At 46.5% G+C, this 17693-nt stretch overlaps 1 protein-coding gene across 2 annotated transcripts in view; it reads left to right on the top strand.

The window, feature by feature from the left end:
- The first annotated feature begins 8670 nt into the window (after positions 1-8670).
- NEGR1 (neuronal growth regulator 1) overlaps positions 8671-17693 on the top strand; it is a 221802-nt gene continuing 212779 nt past the window's right edge. The window contains exon 1 of one of the 2 annotated variants that reach the window (XM_032696533.1): positions 8671-8995. In XM_032696533.1, the coding sequence (XP_032552424.1) occupies positions 8826-8995 (170 nt within the window). In that variant the 5' untranslated portion in view covers positions 8671-8825. The remainder of the gene's footprint in view (positions 8996-17693) is intronic. The other variant, XM_032696534.1, reaches the window with a different exon arrangement.

The raw sequence follows: 17693 nt of genomic DNA, 5'->3' as shown, positions 1-17693 counted from the left end.
ATACCCAGAGAGCCCAGGCCATCAGGGACAATGAGCACTGCCAAAAGCCAGGGGTGGTCCAGAAGACATCAACAAGGGTGATTGGTGTGTTGAGTATAGGTGGGAAGAGTTTGTTTTGATTGACCTAAAGAAAAAAGCTCTTAGATGAGCAGTTTCTGTAGGCTGAGGGGGCTGGGGCTGTTCACCCTCGAAGACTCTGAGAGTGGACCTTATCCATGTCTGTCAGTGTCTGCAGGGAGGGGTCAGGGGATGGACCAGACTCTGCTCAGGGGTGCCCAGCATTGGGATGAGGAATGGGCAGGAGCTGATGTCCAGGAAGTTCCATGTGAACACGAGGAAGAACTTCTTTGCTGTGCAGTGACTGAGCACTGAACAGGCTGCCCAGATATCCCTCACTGGGGATATTCCAGAATCATCTGGATGCAATCCTGTGCTCTGGGGATGATCCTGCCTGAGCAGGGAAGTGGGATCAGATAAGCCACTGTGGTCCCTTCCAGCCTCACCCATTCTGGGATTCCATGACTTGAATGTGACAAGGTCTCCAATTTCCAGACAACTCGTGTACTCTCTAGAGAGCTTTAAAAAGAAAAAAACGGAGATCCCGAAATATTATGCTGGAGATGACTTTGTCCCAAAGGAACATGTGTGAGTCACCTTGAGGCACAAAACCCCTTTTTTTCCTTTTTTCCCCTCCTTCATTTGTTTTGTTGGTCATAAAATAGCAGTGGGGTCCCTCATGGCAATAGTAAGGGTAATGTTTATTTTTGTGATAGCAGGGGAGGCTTTTTTCCCCAGTTATCAGGTCCATGTTAAGACAGAGCAGGAGCTTGTCCTGGCTTTTTTGATCCCTGACCCTTTGCATGGGCAGTCTGTGCCCTTCCATCTTCCAGGCACAGGAGCACATGGGGCTTTTCTCCCAAGGCTGGAATGTTTGTGTGAGATGTTGGAGGTTGTTCAGACAAATTGCTCCCTGATGAATAAATGAAATCCTGGAGCAGAGGAATGATCTGGGCTGCTGAGCACAGAGTCACACATTGTCCACACTTGATAAGTTTTGACACTACGCATCCTGTCTTGTTTGAATTGTAAACTCTGACTGCAGTGAGGGACCCCATCCAAGCCACTGTAAAGCAGGAATGTCTGTCAGGAAAAAATTTAAAATCCATCACTTTTGGTACGTTTCTGCACATCTCCAGGCTGAAAAATACCAAAGGAACAACTGTGGTTTGTTTTGTCAGTTTGAGATACCCTGCATTTTTAATCCTTAGGCTCTGTAATGGCCTTATATGTGCTGCAAGGATCCTTGGAGAGGTGTTTGTGCACTTCCTTAATGTTCAAAAAGCACTTTATTTATAAGCACTACACCACACCATCAAAGGATATGTTTTGACTTGAGTGTGGAAAGTTGTAAATTGTTGCACTGTGAATTCCAGATTTCCGTCCTCTACTCCTCTCCCAGACCCAACAAGGAGGATGTTTCCTCGTTACAGAACAACAGTGACAAAATTATGCCATTTCTAGGACAGCAGGATGCTTGGGTGTTGTCACCTATTGCTTTTTTTCCCTGGGACTTGTTTAAAACCAACTCTTGACCAGGGCAGCAGTTGTCCCTCTGTGCTGGGCCCTGGTGAGGCAGTTGGGCATGGCACTCAGTGCTCTGGGCTGGGTGACAAGGTGGGGATTGAGCACAGGTTGGACTCTACAATCCAGGAGGGCTTTTCCAACCTAAAAGACTGTGATTCTTTGTACAGCAAATTCTGCCCTTTTGTGAATCAAAGAGTTCTGAACAATTGAATGCCCCACCACTTTCCGTGAATGTGGGGATTCTGTGTAGAGTTCTTCAGCCTGAAGCTTCTGGTGGATGTTTTCAAACTGCACTCACTTGCATCCTAAAATAGGGTGCAGTGGGCTGGGCTGACAGCATTGTCTGTGGATTTGGCACTGATATTAGTGAGCTGCTGCCACTTGGCAATTATTTTCATTGTGCACCATATGGTGAAGAAAATGTTTTCATTCACCCACATACAACTCACATTTTGCTGAGAACCTCATGCTGTGTGCAGCTCTCTCCCTCTGAGGACTGGTTAAGCTAACCATGACCCCAAAGACATGCAAGCACTTCTGTTGGGCAGAAGGGTCAGATTTTAGAAGGAATATCTTGTATAAGCACAGCATTTCCATGCTGCTCCTGGGTTAAAAAGGCTTGTTTATGAAGGGCTGGGACAGCATTGCTCTCCCTCATGCCTCTGTAGATGCTTAAGAAGGAATTGTTCTACTACTTTTTCATTTCTTCATGGAAAGGGTTGTTAAACATTAGGACAGGCTGCCTAGGGAAGTGATGGAGTCCCCATCCCTGGAGGTGTTCAAGGAACAATTGGACATGGCACTCAGTGCTTTGGGCTGGGTGACAATGTGGGGATTGGTCATAGGTTGGACTTGATGGTCTTGGAGGTCTTTTCCAACCTCAGTAATTCTGTGATTTTTTTGTTTTTTTCCTGCACTGTTGAGTTTTCCTGTTCAAATGGAACTGGCTGCCCAGGGCAGTGGTGGAGTCCTTATCCCTGGAGGGATTTAAAAGCTGTGTGGATGTGGCTCCTGGGGACATGGGTCAGTGGTGGCCTTGGCAGTGCCGGGAATGGGTGGACTCAATGGTATGAGAGGGCTTTTCCAACTGGAATGGTTCTGTGAATGAGGGGTATAAGATGGAAACGGCTCCTGCCTCGTGGCTTTCCATGTGCACCTCTGCTCCTGCAGCACGTCTGTGTTCCCACTGCAGTGGGGATGTTAAGTCTTCTCATACAGGAGAGAATCCAGTGCAGTGATGTCCCGAGTGCCTCGTGTCTGGGAATGGTATAATTAGAGCCTGTGTTTTATAAATAGGCACCTCTGGATTCGCTCCTCCTTTGAGGATTCCTTGTTATCTGTGTTTTCTGCTCTCTGATATGGGCTGAGCGTGTTCTGCAGCCTTGTTCTGTCAATTCAAAACTTCAAATCCGATGACGACTCAAACCTATGGAAATCAGGACTTCATTCATCCCTGTGCTAAGAGAATTCCTGGTTTACAGGTGGTAGGTGCCAGCTTAGATGGTATTGCACCAGGATTCTCCCAGGTTTAGAAGTATAGGAAATGATTTCATATTTTACTGCGCAATTGTCTACATAGTCATGCCATAGACTATGCAGAAAGTGGAAAATGTGTTTTATGGAGATTCTGGTGTTTGCTTTTAATCTTATTAACAAAACACCCTACCTTCATGTCAGGAATTCTGGAGTCATCTGGGACAGAGACACTCAGTTAAAAGGAAATTTCTGTTCATTCTGATGCTTGATAAAATCACTATTTTCACGTTTTGTATGAGAGATTTAAATAATAAAAAGCAGGTATTGGAAAGGAGACTGACAAAAATGTCTGGTTTAAAATGTCAGAGTGCTGGGTCTGCGTTTTCTGACGTTTATCCCTCGACTTATCTGCACCTCAACCCCTTTTCCGAGTGAAATTTTCAGGGAATGCCTTTTGCAAAGTCTTTTCATGCTGTAACTGATGATCCAGTGGGATTTTGACCTGGATGAGCTCATTTACATAATTCCTGCAGAACCATCAGAAAGCTCTTTGAAAACTAAAGCTGACAAATTATTTGGGTGCACTGGGTTATTTGTTCAAATTTTAGGCAACTTGAGACACTGTTTAAGAACACTGACCAGTGTCTGGATACTCTTTGGAAGGGTTTGTGCTGCAGCACAGGAATAAGGTGTTGCCATTATTTTTGTGATTTTTCTGATATAAAAGAGAAGAGCAAAATGCAGATATATTAGAGATTATTACCTGAGAATTCCTAACCTAAGAGGAATTACTACTTTTTTTCTTCTTAAAGGTATTAAAATCTAAAATCTAGTTTTATCTCTGGGAGCACTTTATTCATTACATCTATAATTCTACTATTTTTTGGCCAGGGTAAAAATGTTTAAAAATAACAAATTTTGTGATTTTGGACGTAAAACATGACTCCTAAAATTCTGTGTGTTGTGATTTTTTTTTTTTGTTGTTCTGTCGTTGTTGTGTCCTATCCTTGTCCTGTTGTCTTATGTGTCATGTGTGTTGTTTCCCCCAGTCTTATTCTCAGGGACAGTCTCGTGCCAAACCTCAGATTGCCCTTCAGATCCCATGGGTGATGCCAACCAAAGTGATTTGGCAACTAGATGGGAATGCTGGAACACTTGCAGAAATATATATCTCAAAAGCAAACTATTGCATCTGTGGAAATTGCCCATTTCATTCTCAGAGCTGTGTGAAAAAATTTTAATTGGAGCCATTACCAAAACATCAGGGCAGGATGCTGTCTATCCCCACAGTGGGATTGAGTTCAAGGATGAGACATAGAATCCCAGAAATATTTGGGTTGGAAGGGACCTTAAAGCTCATCTCCTTCTACCCCTGCCGTGGGCAGGGACACCTTTCACTAGACCAGGTTGCTCCAAGCCCTGTCCAACCTGGCCTTGGATGCTTCAAGGGATAGGGCAGCCACAGCTTCTCTGGACAACCTGTGCCAGGGCCTCACCACCATCACAGCCAAGTATTCCTTCCCAATATCCCATCTAACCCTGCCCTCTGGCAGTGGGAAGCCATTCGCCCTTTTCCTGTCCTTCCAGGCCTTTGTCCAAACTCTCCTGGAGTCCCTTTAGGCACTTGAAGGGGCTCTAATGTCTCCCTGGAGCCTTCTCTTCTCCAGGTGAACACCCCCAGCTCTCCCAGCCTGTCTCCAGCGCAGAGGGGCTCCAACCCTCAGAGCATCTCTGTGGCCTCCTCTGGACTCGCTCCAGCATACCTTGAGAATGTGGCTGTCCTGGATGTTTGGAATGCAAAATAGGACATGCACCTTGGCTGCAGATGTTAAACATGCAGAAATGGAGCCCATTCCTTGACCGATGCTTATGTAGGGGTAAGGTGGCTGTCCAGAGTACACAGAAAAATCATGGAATCATCTAGGTTGGAAAAGACCTTGAATCCATTAAAAAAACCTGAAAGAAGCTACTGGAAATCAATGTGACAAGGAATTAAAAGGAACATGGGAAAAACTGAAGGGTTCAATGAAACCCAGCAATTGACACGAACTATTGTGTTATGGAGAGAGGTTTCCTTGAGCAGATTATTCCACTGGTATCCTGTGCTTGGATACAGACAGGAAGGGCACTGTGCCCCAGTGTTCTGCCTATAGGCGACTACCTACCCTGCTTCTGTTGCCTGTGACCTCTTTCCATGTGGAATTCTGGCTCTATGATGCAGACCAGAAGCATCAATTCCTTTGGAGATTACTTCTGTTGTTCAATTTCCATCTTTTGTCACTAGAGGGAAGGAACGGGTGCAGGAGAGTTAAATGCACAGAAGGAAATGAAGCAAAAAGCCAAGTGTGAAGTCTGGGAATCAGTCTTGAGTATTTGTGCAAACTGTTGAAGGAATACTTGCAAACAACAACTAAATTTAGCTTTTTGAAATGGTTCTAAACAAAAATATGCAACTGAATAACAACGATTTCAAGAAGACTTCTGTCAAGATATTCTTGTCAAGACAAGATTTGTCTTCTCTCCATGGGAAGTGTGCACTTACTAGTATGTGCCCAGGTGGCCAAGAAGGGCAATGACATCATGGCCTGTAGCAGGACCAGGGCAGTGACTGTCCCCCTGTACTGGGCACTGGTGAAGCCACACCTCAAGTCCTATGTCCAGTTTTGGGCCCCTCGCGACAAGAAAGACATTGGGGGGCTGGAGTATATCCAGGGAAGGGAACCATGCTGGGAAAGGGTCTGGAGCAACATGAGTGGCTGAGGGAGCTGGGGGGGCTCAACTCATTGTCTCCCTGAGAGCTTCCTGGACTTGGCAGGTGCGGGAGATCCAGATGAAAGGATTCAGTCCCCAGAGCAACCTTGACTGCCGTAACTGCTATTGACTTTTGACCTGCTTGTTTTTTCCATTGATCTGCAAATAGCCTGAAAGGCAGGGATATGAATCTAAAAAATGAACAAAACAAAATAAAAAGCTTCATCTTAGCTATTGTTGATAGAGATTTATCTGATCTTTTGCAAAATTAATAGAATGATGCTGGGGACATGTCTTTTGTTCTTCTTGTTCAAAGAAGAGCAAGTTATTTGATTGTTTGTTAAGGTCAAGTAAGAGCAACATCATGCGACTCATTAAAGGTTACAGAGCTCTCCCTAAAATTAGATCTCAACTATTATATCTCATCTCTCTGCGGATGATCTGAGCACTGAATGTACCAGAACATTCAAAGAACCTCTGACATGCAACAGCCCTGTGAAGTTTTTCACATCTGAAAACTGACTCCCATGTGGTTCCATGTTGCCTTCCTCTTGATGCCAAGACAAGAGACCCTCTCCAGCCTTCTTTAGGGACTGGACATTTACATTTCCAGGTGTTTGGCATGGGATGTGCTTCGGTTGCTGACTCAAGGAGCTGGAAAGGCCCTGTGGGAGGTTATTGCACATCTGTGAACATGGGGAGGTGGCAGCATGTGTGTGGGACAGCTCCACCTGCCAGTAACAACTCCCTGTTAGTGAGAGCTCCCATGTCCTGTGCCCAGCCCATTCCCAAGGGCACGGTGCTGTCTCAGAAGCATTCCTAACAATGTTTTGGATACTGCATGTTTCAGTTTTACTTGCAGGAGGCTCCTGCTGCCATGGTCGATGGCTGGGCACTACGGGCTGCAGCAGCTGCGTGTGTGTGACACAGGGATTGTGTCACTGTGCAGTTGTGCTTAACATGAAAAAGGCATCACTGTGTTCCAGCAATAATAGTGCCAGCGAGGCCTCCCCAACCACCATGTGAGAGCCAATCTCTCTCTTCCCCTTTCTCTTTCCTTATCAAGGAAACTCTGTAGTATCGTGTGCTGCAGAAGAAGAGGAAGAATTCCCTTTTGTGTACACTAGAATTTCTTTTGGCAGCTGGGAAGATCTCTTGGAATGCAGTAATGAAGGGTAGAGCTTACAGGAGTGGGGATCCGGCTTTACCGACAGAGCATGCAGTGGAAGCATTGTGACTATTAAAGATTTTTTTTTTTACTTGAAGCATTCTACTCCCAAATCCTTCTGATGCAAATTGTGGGTAGGGGAAAATGGTGCATCAGAAAAATCTGTACCCTGGCAGTGGATGAAAGGGAGAGAACTGTGGGGAAATGGCACACGTGGGGTGGCAGAGCTGCTGCGAGGGACAATCCCGACATTGTGTGGGCCAGATGTGCATGAATTAGTGTGGGAATGCTCAGAACTGCCCAAATGGAGCACTCATGCAATTCTTGTACCACAGCAGCGCAGTGCTTACACAACTTCTCTCGATCAGCAGAGGGGAGTCATTCCTGTAGGGATTCAGGCTGATCCCGGGAAGGTGCAGCCTGGACTCTGTTGCTGAATAAACCTGGAAAGTGGGTGTTTGGTAAACAAATGGAGCAACCACAACTCCCTGCTCAGTGTGTTTGCCAGAGGCTGGGAATGACGTGTGTGTGTGTGTTGGAGAAGACCACAGGAGGAAAGAAGTTCCTCATTCCTGGGTGTCTACAGGGAATCAATCTGTAGGGGATTTCTTTTGCTTCTCATTGAAGGTCTCCAGCAGAATTTTAGGAAATCCTTGGTGAAGCCCTCTACATATCCTGGTTGAATTTTGGGAAATGATCTGTTAGTGGATTTTTGCTTGTTAGGGTCTCCAGATGCCCTGGTAGAATTTTGAGAAATAAGAAGTGAGTGGTTTTTAGCTCCTCATTGAAGATCTCTAGTTATCCTGGTAGAATTTTGGGAAACAATCTGTCAGTGGACTTTTACACTTTGGTGAAGGCCTCTAAATATCCTGGAAGAATTTTGGGCAATAATAGGTCAGTGAATATTTAGCTCCTCGGTGAAGATCTCTAAATGTATGTCCTGGTAGAATTTTAGGAAATCATCTGTTGGTGATTTTTTTTTTCTCCTTGATGAAGGTTTTCAGCTTTCCTGGTAGAATTTTGGGAAATAATCTGTCAGTAGATTTTGTCCCTTGGAAATGATCTCTAAATGTCCTGGTAGAATTTTAAGATATAATCTGTGAGTGGATTTTTGCTTTTGGGTGAAGATCTCTAGATATCCTGGTAGATAGAATTCTGGGAAATAATCTGTTGGTGGTTTTTTTTCTCTTTGGAGAAGATCTCTATCTGGAATAATTTTTCTAGTAATAATTTTAGGAAATGGAAGTATCAGAGTGGCCGACCCTTTTTCCAGAAAGATCTGCATTGTTTGTTTGGAAATTCCAGCAGCTCCCAGGGGACTCTCACCGCGGAGCCGCGGGTGCCGTTTCTAGCACTGCCGCCTCAGCACAGGCTGTGACTTGCTGGCTTTTGGCAAAGTGGCCAATTTTTCTGAAATATTCTGTGTGGAGAGGGCCGGAGGAGCGGGCCGGGTGGGATGTGGCACAGCAGTAGGCTGGGAAGGCGGGGGTGGGGGGTCCGTGGTGCCCGTGGGAAGAGGCGGGGGGGTGGGGGGTTTCACGAGCCGGGATGCCGAGGAGGGCGGAGCGGGAAGCCCGGGATAAGGGGGCCGAGCATCCCTCCGCCGCCGGGCCGGTTGCCAAGGCGACGGCTGCGTGGCAACGGGCTGGCAGCGGGGACCGCCCGCCGCCGCCGCGGAGCCGCCGCGCAGAGCGGGCGCGCTGCCCTCCTCGCTGGATGCTGCGGCGGCCGCCCGGGAGCAGCCGCGCTCCGCTCCCGGTCCCCCACCGCCGGTGCCGACCAGGGGCCGAGCTCGCCGGGAGCAGCAGCGCTCGGTCTCCGCTGCCGGGACCAGCGCGGCGCGGAGATGGTGCCGCTGGTGCGGAGCGCCGGGGGCTCCCACCAGTGGCTGGCGATCGCTTTCCTCGGCCTTTGCTCGTTCCTTCCTCCCGGGAGACTCGCTGCGCCGGGCGGAGACTTCCCCGGGGCTGCCGTGGACAATCTGGTGGTCAGGAAAGGGGACACGGCGGTGCTTAGGTAGGAGGCGATTGCGGGCGGGAGTGATGCAGGGACGGAGTGTCCCCGCCGCCGCAGCATCCCCGAGATGGCCAAGGCTCCGCCGGGAGCCTCCGACCCCTCTCGGGGATGATGCGGCGGCGGGAATTTCCCCCGGGGATGCTTGTGGGGTGCCCCGGTGATGCGGGAAGTTATCCCTGTCACCACCCGGTACCCGCATCCCCAGAGCTCCGGGCTGCTCGCCCGCTCCCGGGGTGGTTTCGTTCCGCGGTTTCTCCTGTTTTAACTCTATTTAGGAAGCCCAGTCTCTTGCTAGAAGTTTGGAAACGGGTTGTTGGGGTGAAATGATGCAGTTTTGGCTTCTGGCAGCAGTTTGGGAGCTCTGCAGAGTGAGCAGTGCTGGACTGTGGCAGGGAGAGGACGATTACACCCTGCCAGAAGCATTAACATTGGTATTGTTATTTATTTTGAGATATATTTCTGTATTTCTCAACAAGAAATGCCATGCTTTATGCCACGAGGAAATTATATTCCTATTTCTCCTAATGGACCTTGTGCTCCCTTATCTCCTCATTACTTGACTGGAGCAAAATTTGTTTACCAGCAGTTGGACACCATAGTTAATCTACTCGAGTCCTTCCTTCTGGTTTGTGTTCATTAATCCTCTGCTTGACTTGATTATGCCCCTAGCCCCTCAGACTCTTAACTTTTTATTTGTGTGTTGTACTTTTGCCATGATCTTTCTGTAGTTCCAAAACCCCACATTTTCTCCTTCTCTGGAATATGGTTGTAGTGGGTTGAATCTCCTCACTGGTGATAAATCTCTGATTTTTAATTAGCAGCACTTCTCAGCTATGAAGTCAGGCTGTATTATTTTTGTTGGACTGTCACTGAAATCTCCAGGTTGCAATGTGTTTTATCCATAAGCATTTTCAATGATCCTACGGTCTGCTGTAAAATGCTGCATGAAGCATTTTCAGTAGAGATTTGGAAGCGTTTTCAGGCTGCTCCTGGTGTAGTAGCTCCTGAAAATACAGTAGATGTCTATGTAGGGCAACTGACAAGTGGTTTTTATGTGTACCTCAATTATACTCTGTATTTTGAGACGTGCTTAGGTCCTTGTGCTTTCTGTCAGCACAATTGGAGGATCAAAGGAAATAATAATTTTAAAAAGTGGTTTCTTTATACTGCTTCAGGCTCACAGGTTGCAGAGAAGGTAACTTGGTGGGTTCACAAGCAGTTAAGACAGATAGTCAGTACTAGATGCTATTAGGATATAAATGTGTTTAAAACTACAGCATTAAAAACAGGTGTGACTGCTCTCAATGTTATCTACCGGTGGGGTTCTGCTGGAGCATATCCAGCTTTCCAGGCCTAAGGTTGTGTTTGGAACTCGGTGTCGATGCAGCTGGATAGGTTACATAAACGAAATGGGAGCTTTAGGCTGCAAACATCACTTTGGTCTCACTAGGAAGGGTGTGTGTGTGTTTTGTAAAGAGGTGCTGCTACAGGAAACGTTCACCTCACTGCTGAGCTCTGGGACAGAGGGATGAAGTGCTGGAATTTTGAGTGTTACATCTGGATTTCATTCTTCATGCCCTGTGATTAACTTCTCTCATTTCCTGTGCCTTCAGCAGGCTTGCTTTAAACCAGGGCTTATTTTGTTTTAGGCTAGTGTTGTAACTTGGAAGGGGCAGTGCAGGATCACTGTGGGAGCAAACACTTTGAGAAGAGCATGCAGCAACCAGGCAGAGCCTGTTATCCCGAGTCTCCCACTGCCCAGCATCTCAGCTCCTCTGGGAGTGTTCCTCACTGGATATTTGTATCGTAAACTAATTTCAATATTCAGTAAAATAATTGCTATTAGTATCCTAAGTATTGGAAGCTGACTCTATTTAAATACAAATTCCAGCGAGCTGGATAAAACCATTTGGGTGCTGGAAAAGGAGTTTGTTCCTTCCAACTCTGTAGCCATCTGAATTCAGCCCTTCCCAGTGACTGTGCCTCGCAGTGTCCAAAGTTGGCTGTGCTCCGGAGTTCCCAGCCTCTCTCATAGCAAGATGGCCATGAGCTTCCTGTGGCCAGCATGTGTTGATTCCCCCCTCAGCAGCACCTTCTCTGCTTTAGCAGTCTTGAGAGGGCTTCAAACGTTGCCTCCTCCCCTCGGAACCGAGGCAGCACTGTGCCAAGAGCATCCTGCTTTAATAATTAAAGCTGGAGTATGGGCGGCACTCCCATGGCTTTGAGTCAGCATTTTCATGGCTGTCAGAAGATGAGGGTGATTTATGGGATGTGCGTTGAGGTGGAGCCAGCCCCCAGCAAGGGGCGTTGCGGGTGCCCTTGCTTGGGCGCGGACCCTGCGTGGGGCTGAGGACCTTGAGCAGCTGGATTACACATCACCCCATGTTCTGAGCTCCCCAGGAGAGCGAGTAAATGGGGTTACCTGTGTTGAACTGAGGAGAAACTTTTACTCACAAATCTCATTTTGAGCTGATACGTCAGAGGAAAGCACGTAGCCTGTTTGAATGAGTATGGGGCAGGTGGGCCAGGTGCCAGCCCCAGTTCTCAGGTGAAGTTTTCGTTTTCTTTGCTGAAGACGAACAATAAAGGCTCCTGGAACTGCTGAGGTTTTCCAGTAAAATCCTCTGTGTGTTAACACAGAGTAAAATAAATAAGTTTGGCTCCCTCATTTTGAAATAGTTAACTCATGTAACAGTGTAATTAGTCAATTTAGTATCAAACACCACAGCATTTAATTAGTGCTGCAGAAGCAACACAGTGAGTATCATCCCCGTCCTGGTGCTCTTGGAGCATCGCTCTCTGCCCAGTGCTCTGGGAACATCTCTCCCTGCCTGGTGCTCTGGGAACATCGCTCCTGTCCGCTGCTCTTGCTCATCCAGACCCCTTCCCTCCTCACCCTCACGGCACCCCTGGGGTGGGTGCCCTCTCCAGCCCCATTGCCAGGACCAGGACCATCGTGGGGCTGGGTCCTGCTTTGCTGTGCCCAGGTGGTACTGGGATGCTGGGATTCTCCCTTGGCCTCCCTGGCCAGCAGTTCCCAATGCTGGCAGAGGCACAGTACCCATGTGGCCCTTCATGAAGGACTGACAGAAGAGCAGGTTTGCCAAGAATGTCACTGGACACCTGATTTAGTACAGAAACACCCTCAGCAAGGGGATTTTACAGAAAAGCCCTTGTTAGCTGAGGAGTTCTGTCTGTGATGAGTTATTTCTGTAGCCTCAGTAATTAAACCCAGGTCCCTTTTGTTTGATTTCAATTGGCGATTGATCCCTGCAGTCCCAACACTATTTGTATTTACTTAAGTTATAAGAAATCACGTCAGAAAAGCGGTTGTTCTTCATGGCAGAATAATGTTGGGAAGCCGCTCATTTTCAGTAGTATTATTCCATCCTGTGTTCTTCCCAGGCAGCCTGTTAAGATTTCATGAGAACACATGAGGAAGGAGAGAGTAACTTATAAACCCATGATTTTATTAGAAGAATATATTGCTTCACTGTGGACTGCTAGAAATGCAGGGAACAAGCTGTATATTCAGAGCTGGGTTTCTCCCATGACCCTTTCCAAGACCTTCTGTAAGGAGTGGGATCACTGTGTGTTCCAGCATATCCATCTCACTGACAGCAGAAGTGGAGATTTCAGGAGGGGAGTGTTTTAGGAGAGGTGACAAATGCAGAGCACTTGACAGGATGCAGGCACAGCTAGAGTCGGGAGCAGGGCTGGTGTTCCAGGGCTGGATGCCCAGGGGGTATGAGACACACCTCCACTTGAGAAGGGCTTTATCCCCTTCCAGGTGATGTGGGGAGGACAGTGGAGAGCTCACATTGGGGTGGCAGCAAGAGGCATTTCTGCTTCTGTGAGAAATAAAAGAATTCCTCTTTGCCTTCCTGTGGTGATGCTGATCTCGGTTACGGCTGATGTGAGTGTGTGTGTGGCCCCCGTGGCTTTAGATAACGCAGGAAACAGGGATGTTGTCTTAGCAGTCCCCATGTACCTCACCTGCCATTTGGAGCCCAAGTCCCTATGGATATCAGAATGTGCAAAATGTGCTGAAGATTATCAAAAGGGCTTTTTTCTAGAAAGCAAATGTTTTTATCCTGCATTTTGTTTTTCTCGAAGCTCATGGATAATGAAGGCAACTCTACCTGGTAGCATCTTTATAGTACCTTTATGTTCTGTCATCACAGCAAATTGAGCTTCAGAAGTTGTCATGGTTTTAAAAAAGCAAAAGCTCTTTCTACCAGTGTATGATTATAGAGGAATTTAGGTAACATGGGCTCTGCAGTCTGTAAAATACTGTGAATTACTCGCTTCAAAGAGTTAAACCTCAGGCTGGGATCCGTGATGTTCCCAAAGGCTGGCAGGAGGAGCTGGAAAGCAGATATCTGTGTCCAGCTGTGATCACAGAGCAGACGTGGGTTCTTGTCAAACCTGGCTGGGAAATCCGGGGATCACTTTTAGGCCAGCCATGTGAGCAGGTCAATGAACTGATCCACGTGTTTGCCCACAGTTGTCCCTTTTGACCATTCCATGAATGTTGTCTAAGGTTTGGGCAGCTGACGGTCACCTGAGGAGGGTGATAATAGAGAATGTCTTTTTTTGGTCACAGCTCAGGAGGTTTGGGGCTTTTTAGTTTGTTTACTGAATTGGAAATTCTCTGTGTGCAGCCTGGCTGCTTCTCACTGCACCTTGGAGACTTTTGGGTCTGTGTTGTGTCCACTCTCCCCTGCCTTGGGGACCTGGGGCAGTCACCAGACGTTGCGGATAAGCTGCTGGCAAGGCAGGACAGGCTGTGAGGATCTGGAGCTGTCCCCAAACGCTTTGGGTAAGCCCCTGACGCGGCAGGATGGGCTGTGCCTGAAGACGAGCTCTGCCCAGGGGTGCGTCTTATTGTTTTTTTCACTGGTGTTGAAAGGTTTGGGCATGTCCTTGGCAGCTGATCTGAAACTATTTGTCTCTTTTGCTGGCTGCTCTTAGAGCTTCTCAGCTTGTTCTTTTCCATAAGATTTTCTGCTAGTGGAAGCAGTTACCATCGAGAGAATGGGAGGAGAAGCTCTCTGTGCCTGTAGGTGTCTGGGAGTGCTATTGCCTCAAATGCAGTGAGTGGGAATTCTGTCCCCCTCGGGAGGGACAGAGCTTCCTGACTGTGATGGTGGGGGTGCCCAGTGGTGCCTAATTAATATTTAAATTGCTGGGGTGCCAGTGACTTTTGGGGATTGGGATTTACCAGTTTTGCCTTCTCTTCCAAAAGAGCTACCCTTTATAGCTGAGAGTCTTTGCCCAGCAATTGACAGCGTCATGGAAAACCGATGGCGCATCTACCAAACATTCCCCATCTGTTGCCATTCCTGCTACTGAGAACTGGGCATTTGTTTGCAGTAGGAAGAGCAGGTGGATAACAAGTTTATACAGCGTATTGGAATTTTGAAAAACTGTATGCATCCCAGAATCCCAGTCAGTCCAGTGCTGGGTGCAACCGTGAATACCTGCAGATGTGTTTATGGAGAGTGTAATAGATATAAATATTTTCTTCTTTCCTTTATGGTTTTCAAAGGTTCAGTTCTTAAGGCCCATACTCTTGGTACTGTGTGCAATTCAAGGTCACAAATTCTTTGTCTATGTGAAGTTTCATTCCTGAAACGTGACCTGGTATGTGCAGACTCGTGTGCACAGCCCCTGGAAAATGAAGTTGTTTGCTTAAGGCTTTCCTATTCCCGATCCCTACCAATTATTAAACAGCGCATTATAGTACTTGCCTCTTGTCTGTGCAACAATAATAAATAAATTCAGCGTAAATTAAAATAATTTATCATTTTAAGTGATGATGAAAGTTTCAGCTGCTATGTAGAGGAGCTAACAAAACAAGGAGTCAATAAGGAATGAAAACCGGGATTTGTTCCAAAGGGCTGTTCTGATGAACAGACAACAGAGACTTAAATGACTTTCTTCTTGTCACCATGTGTAAGAGCTGAGCATAGCCGATGTCTCAGGGGGCTGACTGCAAGGGCAGGAAGGTCCCACTTGGACCCTGCTGGGCAGCTCTGGTCTGTGCATCTTCTGATTATAGAATCCCAGACTGGTTTGGGTTGGAAGGAACCTTAAAGACCATCTCGTTCTAGTCCCCTGCCATGGGCAGGGGCACCTTCCACCAGAACACTTGTTGAACACTAAAACGATGCTGGAACGAGGTTTCTCCATCTCTTGCTCTTCTGAAAGCTCTTGGTAGCAATGAGTAAATAGATGAACTCACTGTTATTGAGCAGGTTTCAATATGTAACTCAGCAACATTTCTGTTACTCCTTTTCTACCCATGATAACAGAGCAGGTTTTAATGGGGGATTTGGATCAGGCAAACAAAATTAGTTAAAAAATGAGCACAACCGGATATGAAGGTCTCAGAAAGGACTTACGTTATTACATTGGTGTATTTTGGGATCTGTGCTTATGAAGCACTGAGTTAGTTGTGTACTCTAACAGATGTGATGAAAAATCTCATACCAGTGGGAGTTAAAGATACAGGAGTTCTGCAGGTATTATGTTACTTAGGGAATAAAATAATACATAATAATTCAATAATTAAAGCATTTATCTGTATAATCATGCTAAATACTTTTGTTTATAAATTTAATATGGTGGTGTAATATAATATTTATGAATTTCGGTTAATTCATTAAAAATATGTATGCATTTATCTTGATGTGTTATGTCATAATTATCTTGAATTAATGATGGGAATTAAATCAAGAAACTGTCGAAATCATGTCCCTTAAATGTGTTGTACACAGAGAAGTGTTGAAGTGTTTCACTGTCCAGCTGCTGCTTTAGGTCATGTGGATATAAGTTAAATTGCATCTCAGCACTTCAGGCACAGCTTTGGTGATTGGACTCACCAGGCCCTTCCTAACTCCTGATCACACTCCCACTCCAGCAGTGGAGTTCTTTTATAATTCTTGGTCAGATAGTTATTAAGTAAATCTGAAATTAAATATTGAAAATGTTATTGAAGTGCTGATATAAACAGTGGGAGGAAAAAACTGACAAGTCTAAGGTTCTCTTTCAGGTATTTCTGTGATGTGTAAAACCTTGTGGCTAAAAAACCACTGTGTTGTTTCCAATGTTATAGAATGGAATGGTTTGGGTTGGAAAGGACCTTAAAGCCTATCCAGTTTCCACCCCCTGCCATGGGCAGGGACACCTTCCACTATCCCAGACTGCTCCAAGCCCCCTCCAACCTGGCCTTGGACACTTCCAGGGATGGGGCAGCCACAGCATCTCTGGGCAACCTGTGCCAGGGCCTCACCACCCTTCCAGGGAATCACACAAGGATCATCTGAGAGACTCCCTGGGATTGGAGAGCTCTGTTTACTCTCTGCAGTGTTCATGAGGAGATAGTTTGGTATAGATATTATGGGTTTGTTCCCTCTCCTCACCAAGCTTTGCCCCACCCTGAAGCTTGGATGTGTCCTGGGGCTTCCCACCTGGACACAGGGCACCATCCCAGGTCACCCAGGGAAGCCCCTCTGGAAAATTTACAGATTCCATGGTCACAAAGCCAAATATTCTCTGGTAGATTTTTCTTGCAGTTTGTTAACTTTGCCCCTCTGTCCCTGACCTGTGACCATGAGCATAGAGGATCAAAATCTGGAGAGGAGGGAAGATGATGAGGGAACAACCAGAGAGGAGAGAATAGGTCACCAATTTCCAGGTGTGGAGCCTTGGTCACAACCACAGGAGGTTGGGGGAGGAGGAAATCTGTTATGAAAGTGACCTAATTACGACGAGTAGTTTTCCCCTGGCTGGAACAAGTGGACTAGAAAATTGTACTAGACCTTTCATTCAGAGACTATTAAAGAGCGAGAGAAGAGAGAACAAATATAGCTTTTGTCACAGCTCTTTATTTTTATTTTTTTTAGTACTGAGTCCTGCACATTGCCTGAAATCAGTTTAAAATTAATTTGATTCATTGTATTTAATTTGTGACTTTTTTTTTAACCTGTATAAACCTTTTTCATGTTATATTTCTGGTAGTATGAAGGTGCATGGGCTAAAGATACACACAGCCTGCAAATTCAGTGTGGATGCCAGGGTCATTTGGGGTGATTGCAACTCGTGGCAGCCCCGGGCTGGGGGGACATGTTGGGCTGAGCCTTCCTGGGACATTGCAGGGAGCTGTGAGTGAAAATGCCTCTTCCAGCCCAGCTACAAGAGGAAATGGTGGAATAGCACAAGGCAAAAGGGGGAGAAGTTTGGCATGTTCTCCCCAGTAAGAGGAAGAATGGTCGGTGCTGCCAACAGTGGGTGTGAGGGCGTGAAGGGACAAGGGTGGAGGAAGATGAGATGACAGGACATCCTGTGTCCTACAGGAATAGGGGGAATGGCTTTAAGGTGAAAGAGGGTAGATTTAGATTGGATATTTAGGAAGAAGTTTTTCAACCCGAAGCAGTGTGTGATTCTGTGGATTTCAGATGTACTTGCATTTAGTGACCTTCTGCACTTTATGCAGATGTTTTGTTTGGTGGTTGGGTTTGGCCTCTGCACTTACAATTCCAAACATTACACCTCCAAAATATTTATCCCCAGCTGTAACTTAGTGAGGTGGTGGATTCTCCTCATGATTTATTGTACCTGTACTGAGCAGATCAAGTAATTATACATTTGCCATCAAAATACCATTGAGGCTCCATGGGCAACTGTGTGAGTG

Source organism: Chiroxiphia lanceolata, chromosome 9, assembly GCF_009829145.1.
Source record: "Chiroxiphia lanceolata isolate bChiLan1 chromosome 9, bChiLan1.pri, whole genome shotgun sequence".
Classification (NCBI taxonomy): domain Eukaryota; kingdom Metazoa; phylum Chordata; class Aves; order Passeriformes; family Pipridae; genus Chiroxiphia; species Chiroxiphia lanceolata.
This window is presented reverse-complemented; position numbering and strand designations above follow the sequence as displayed.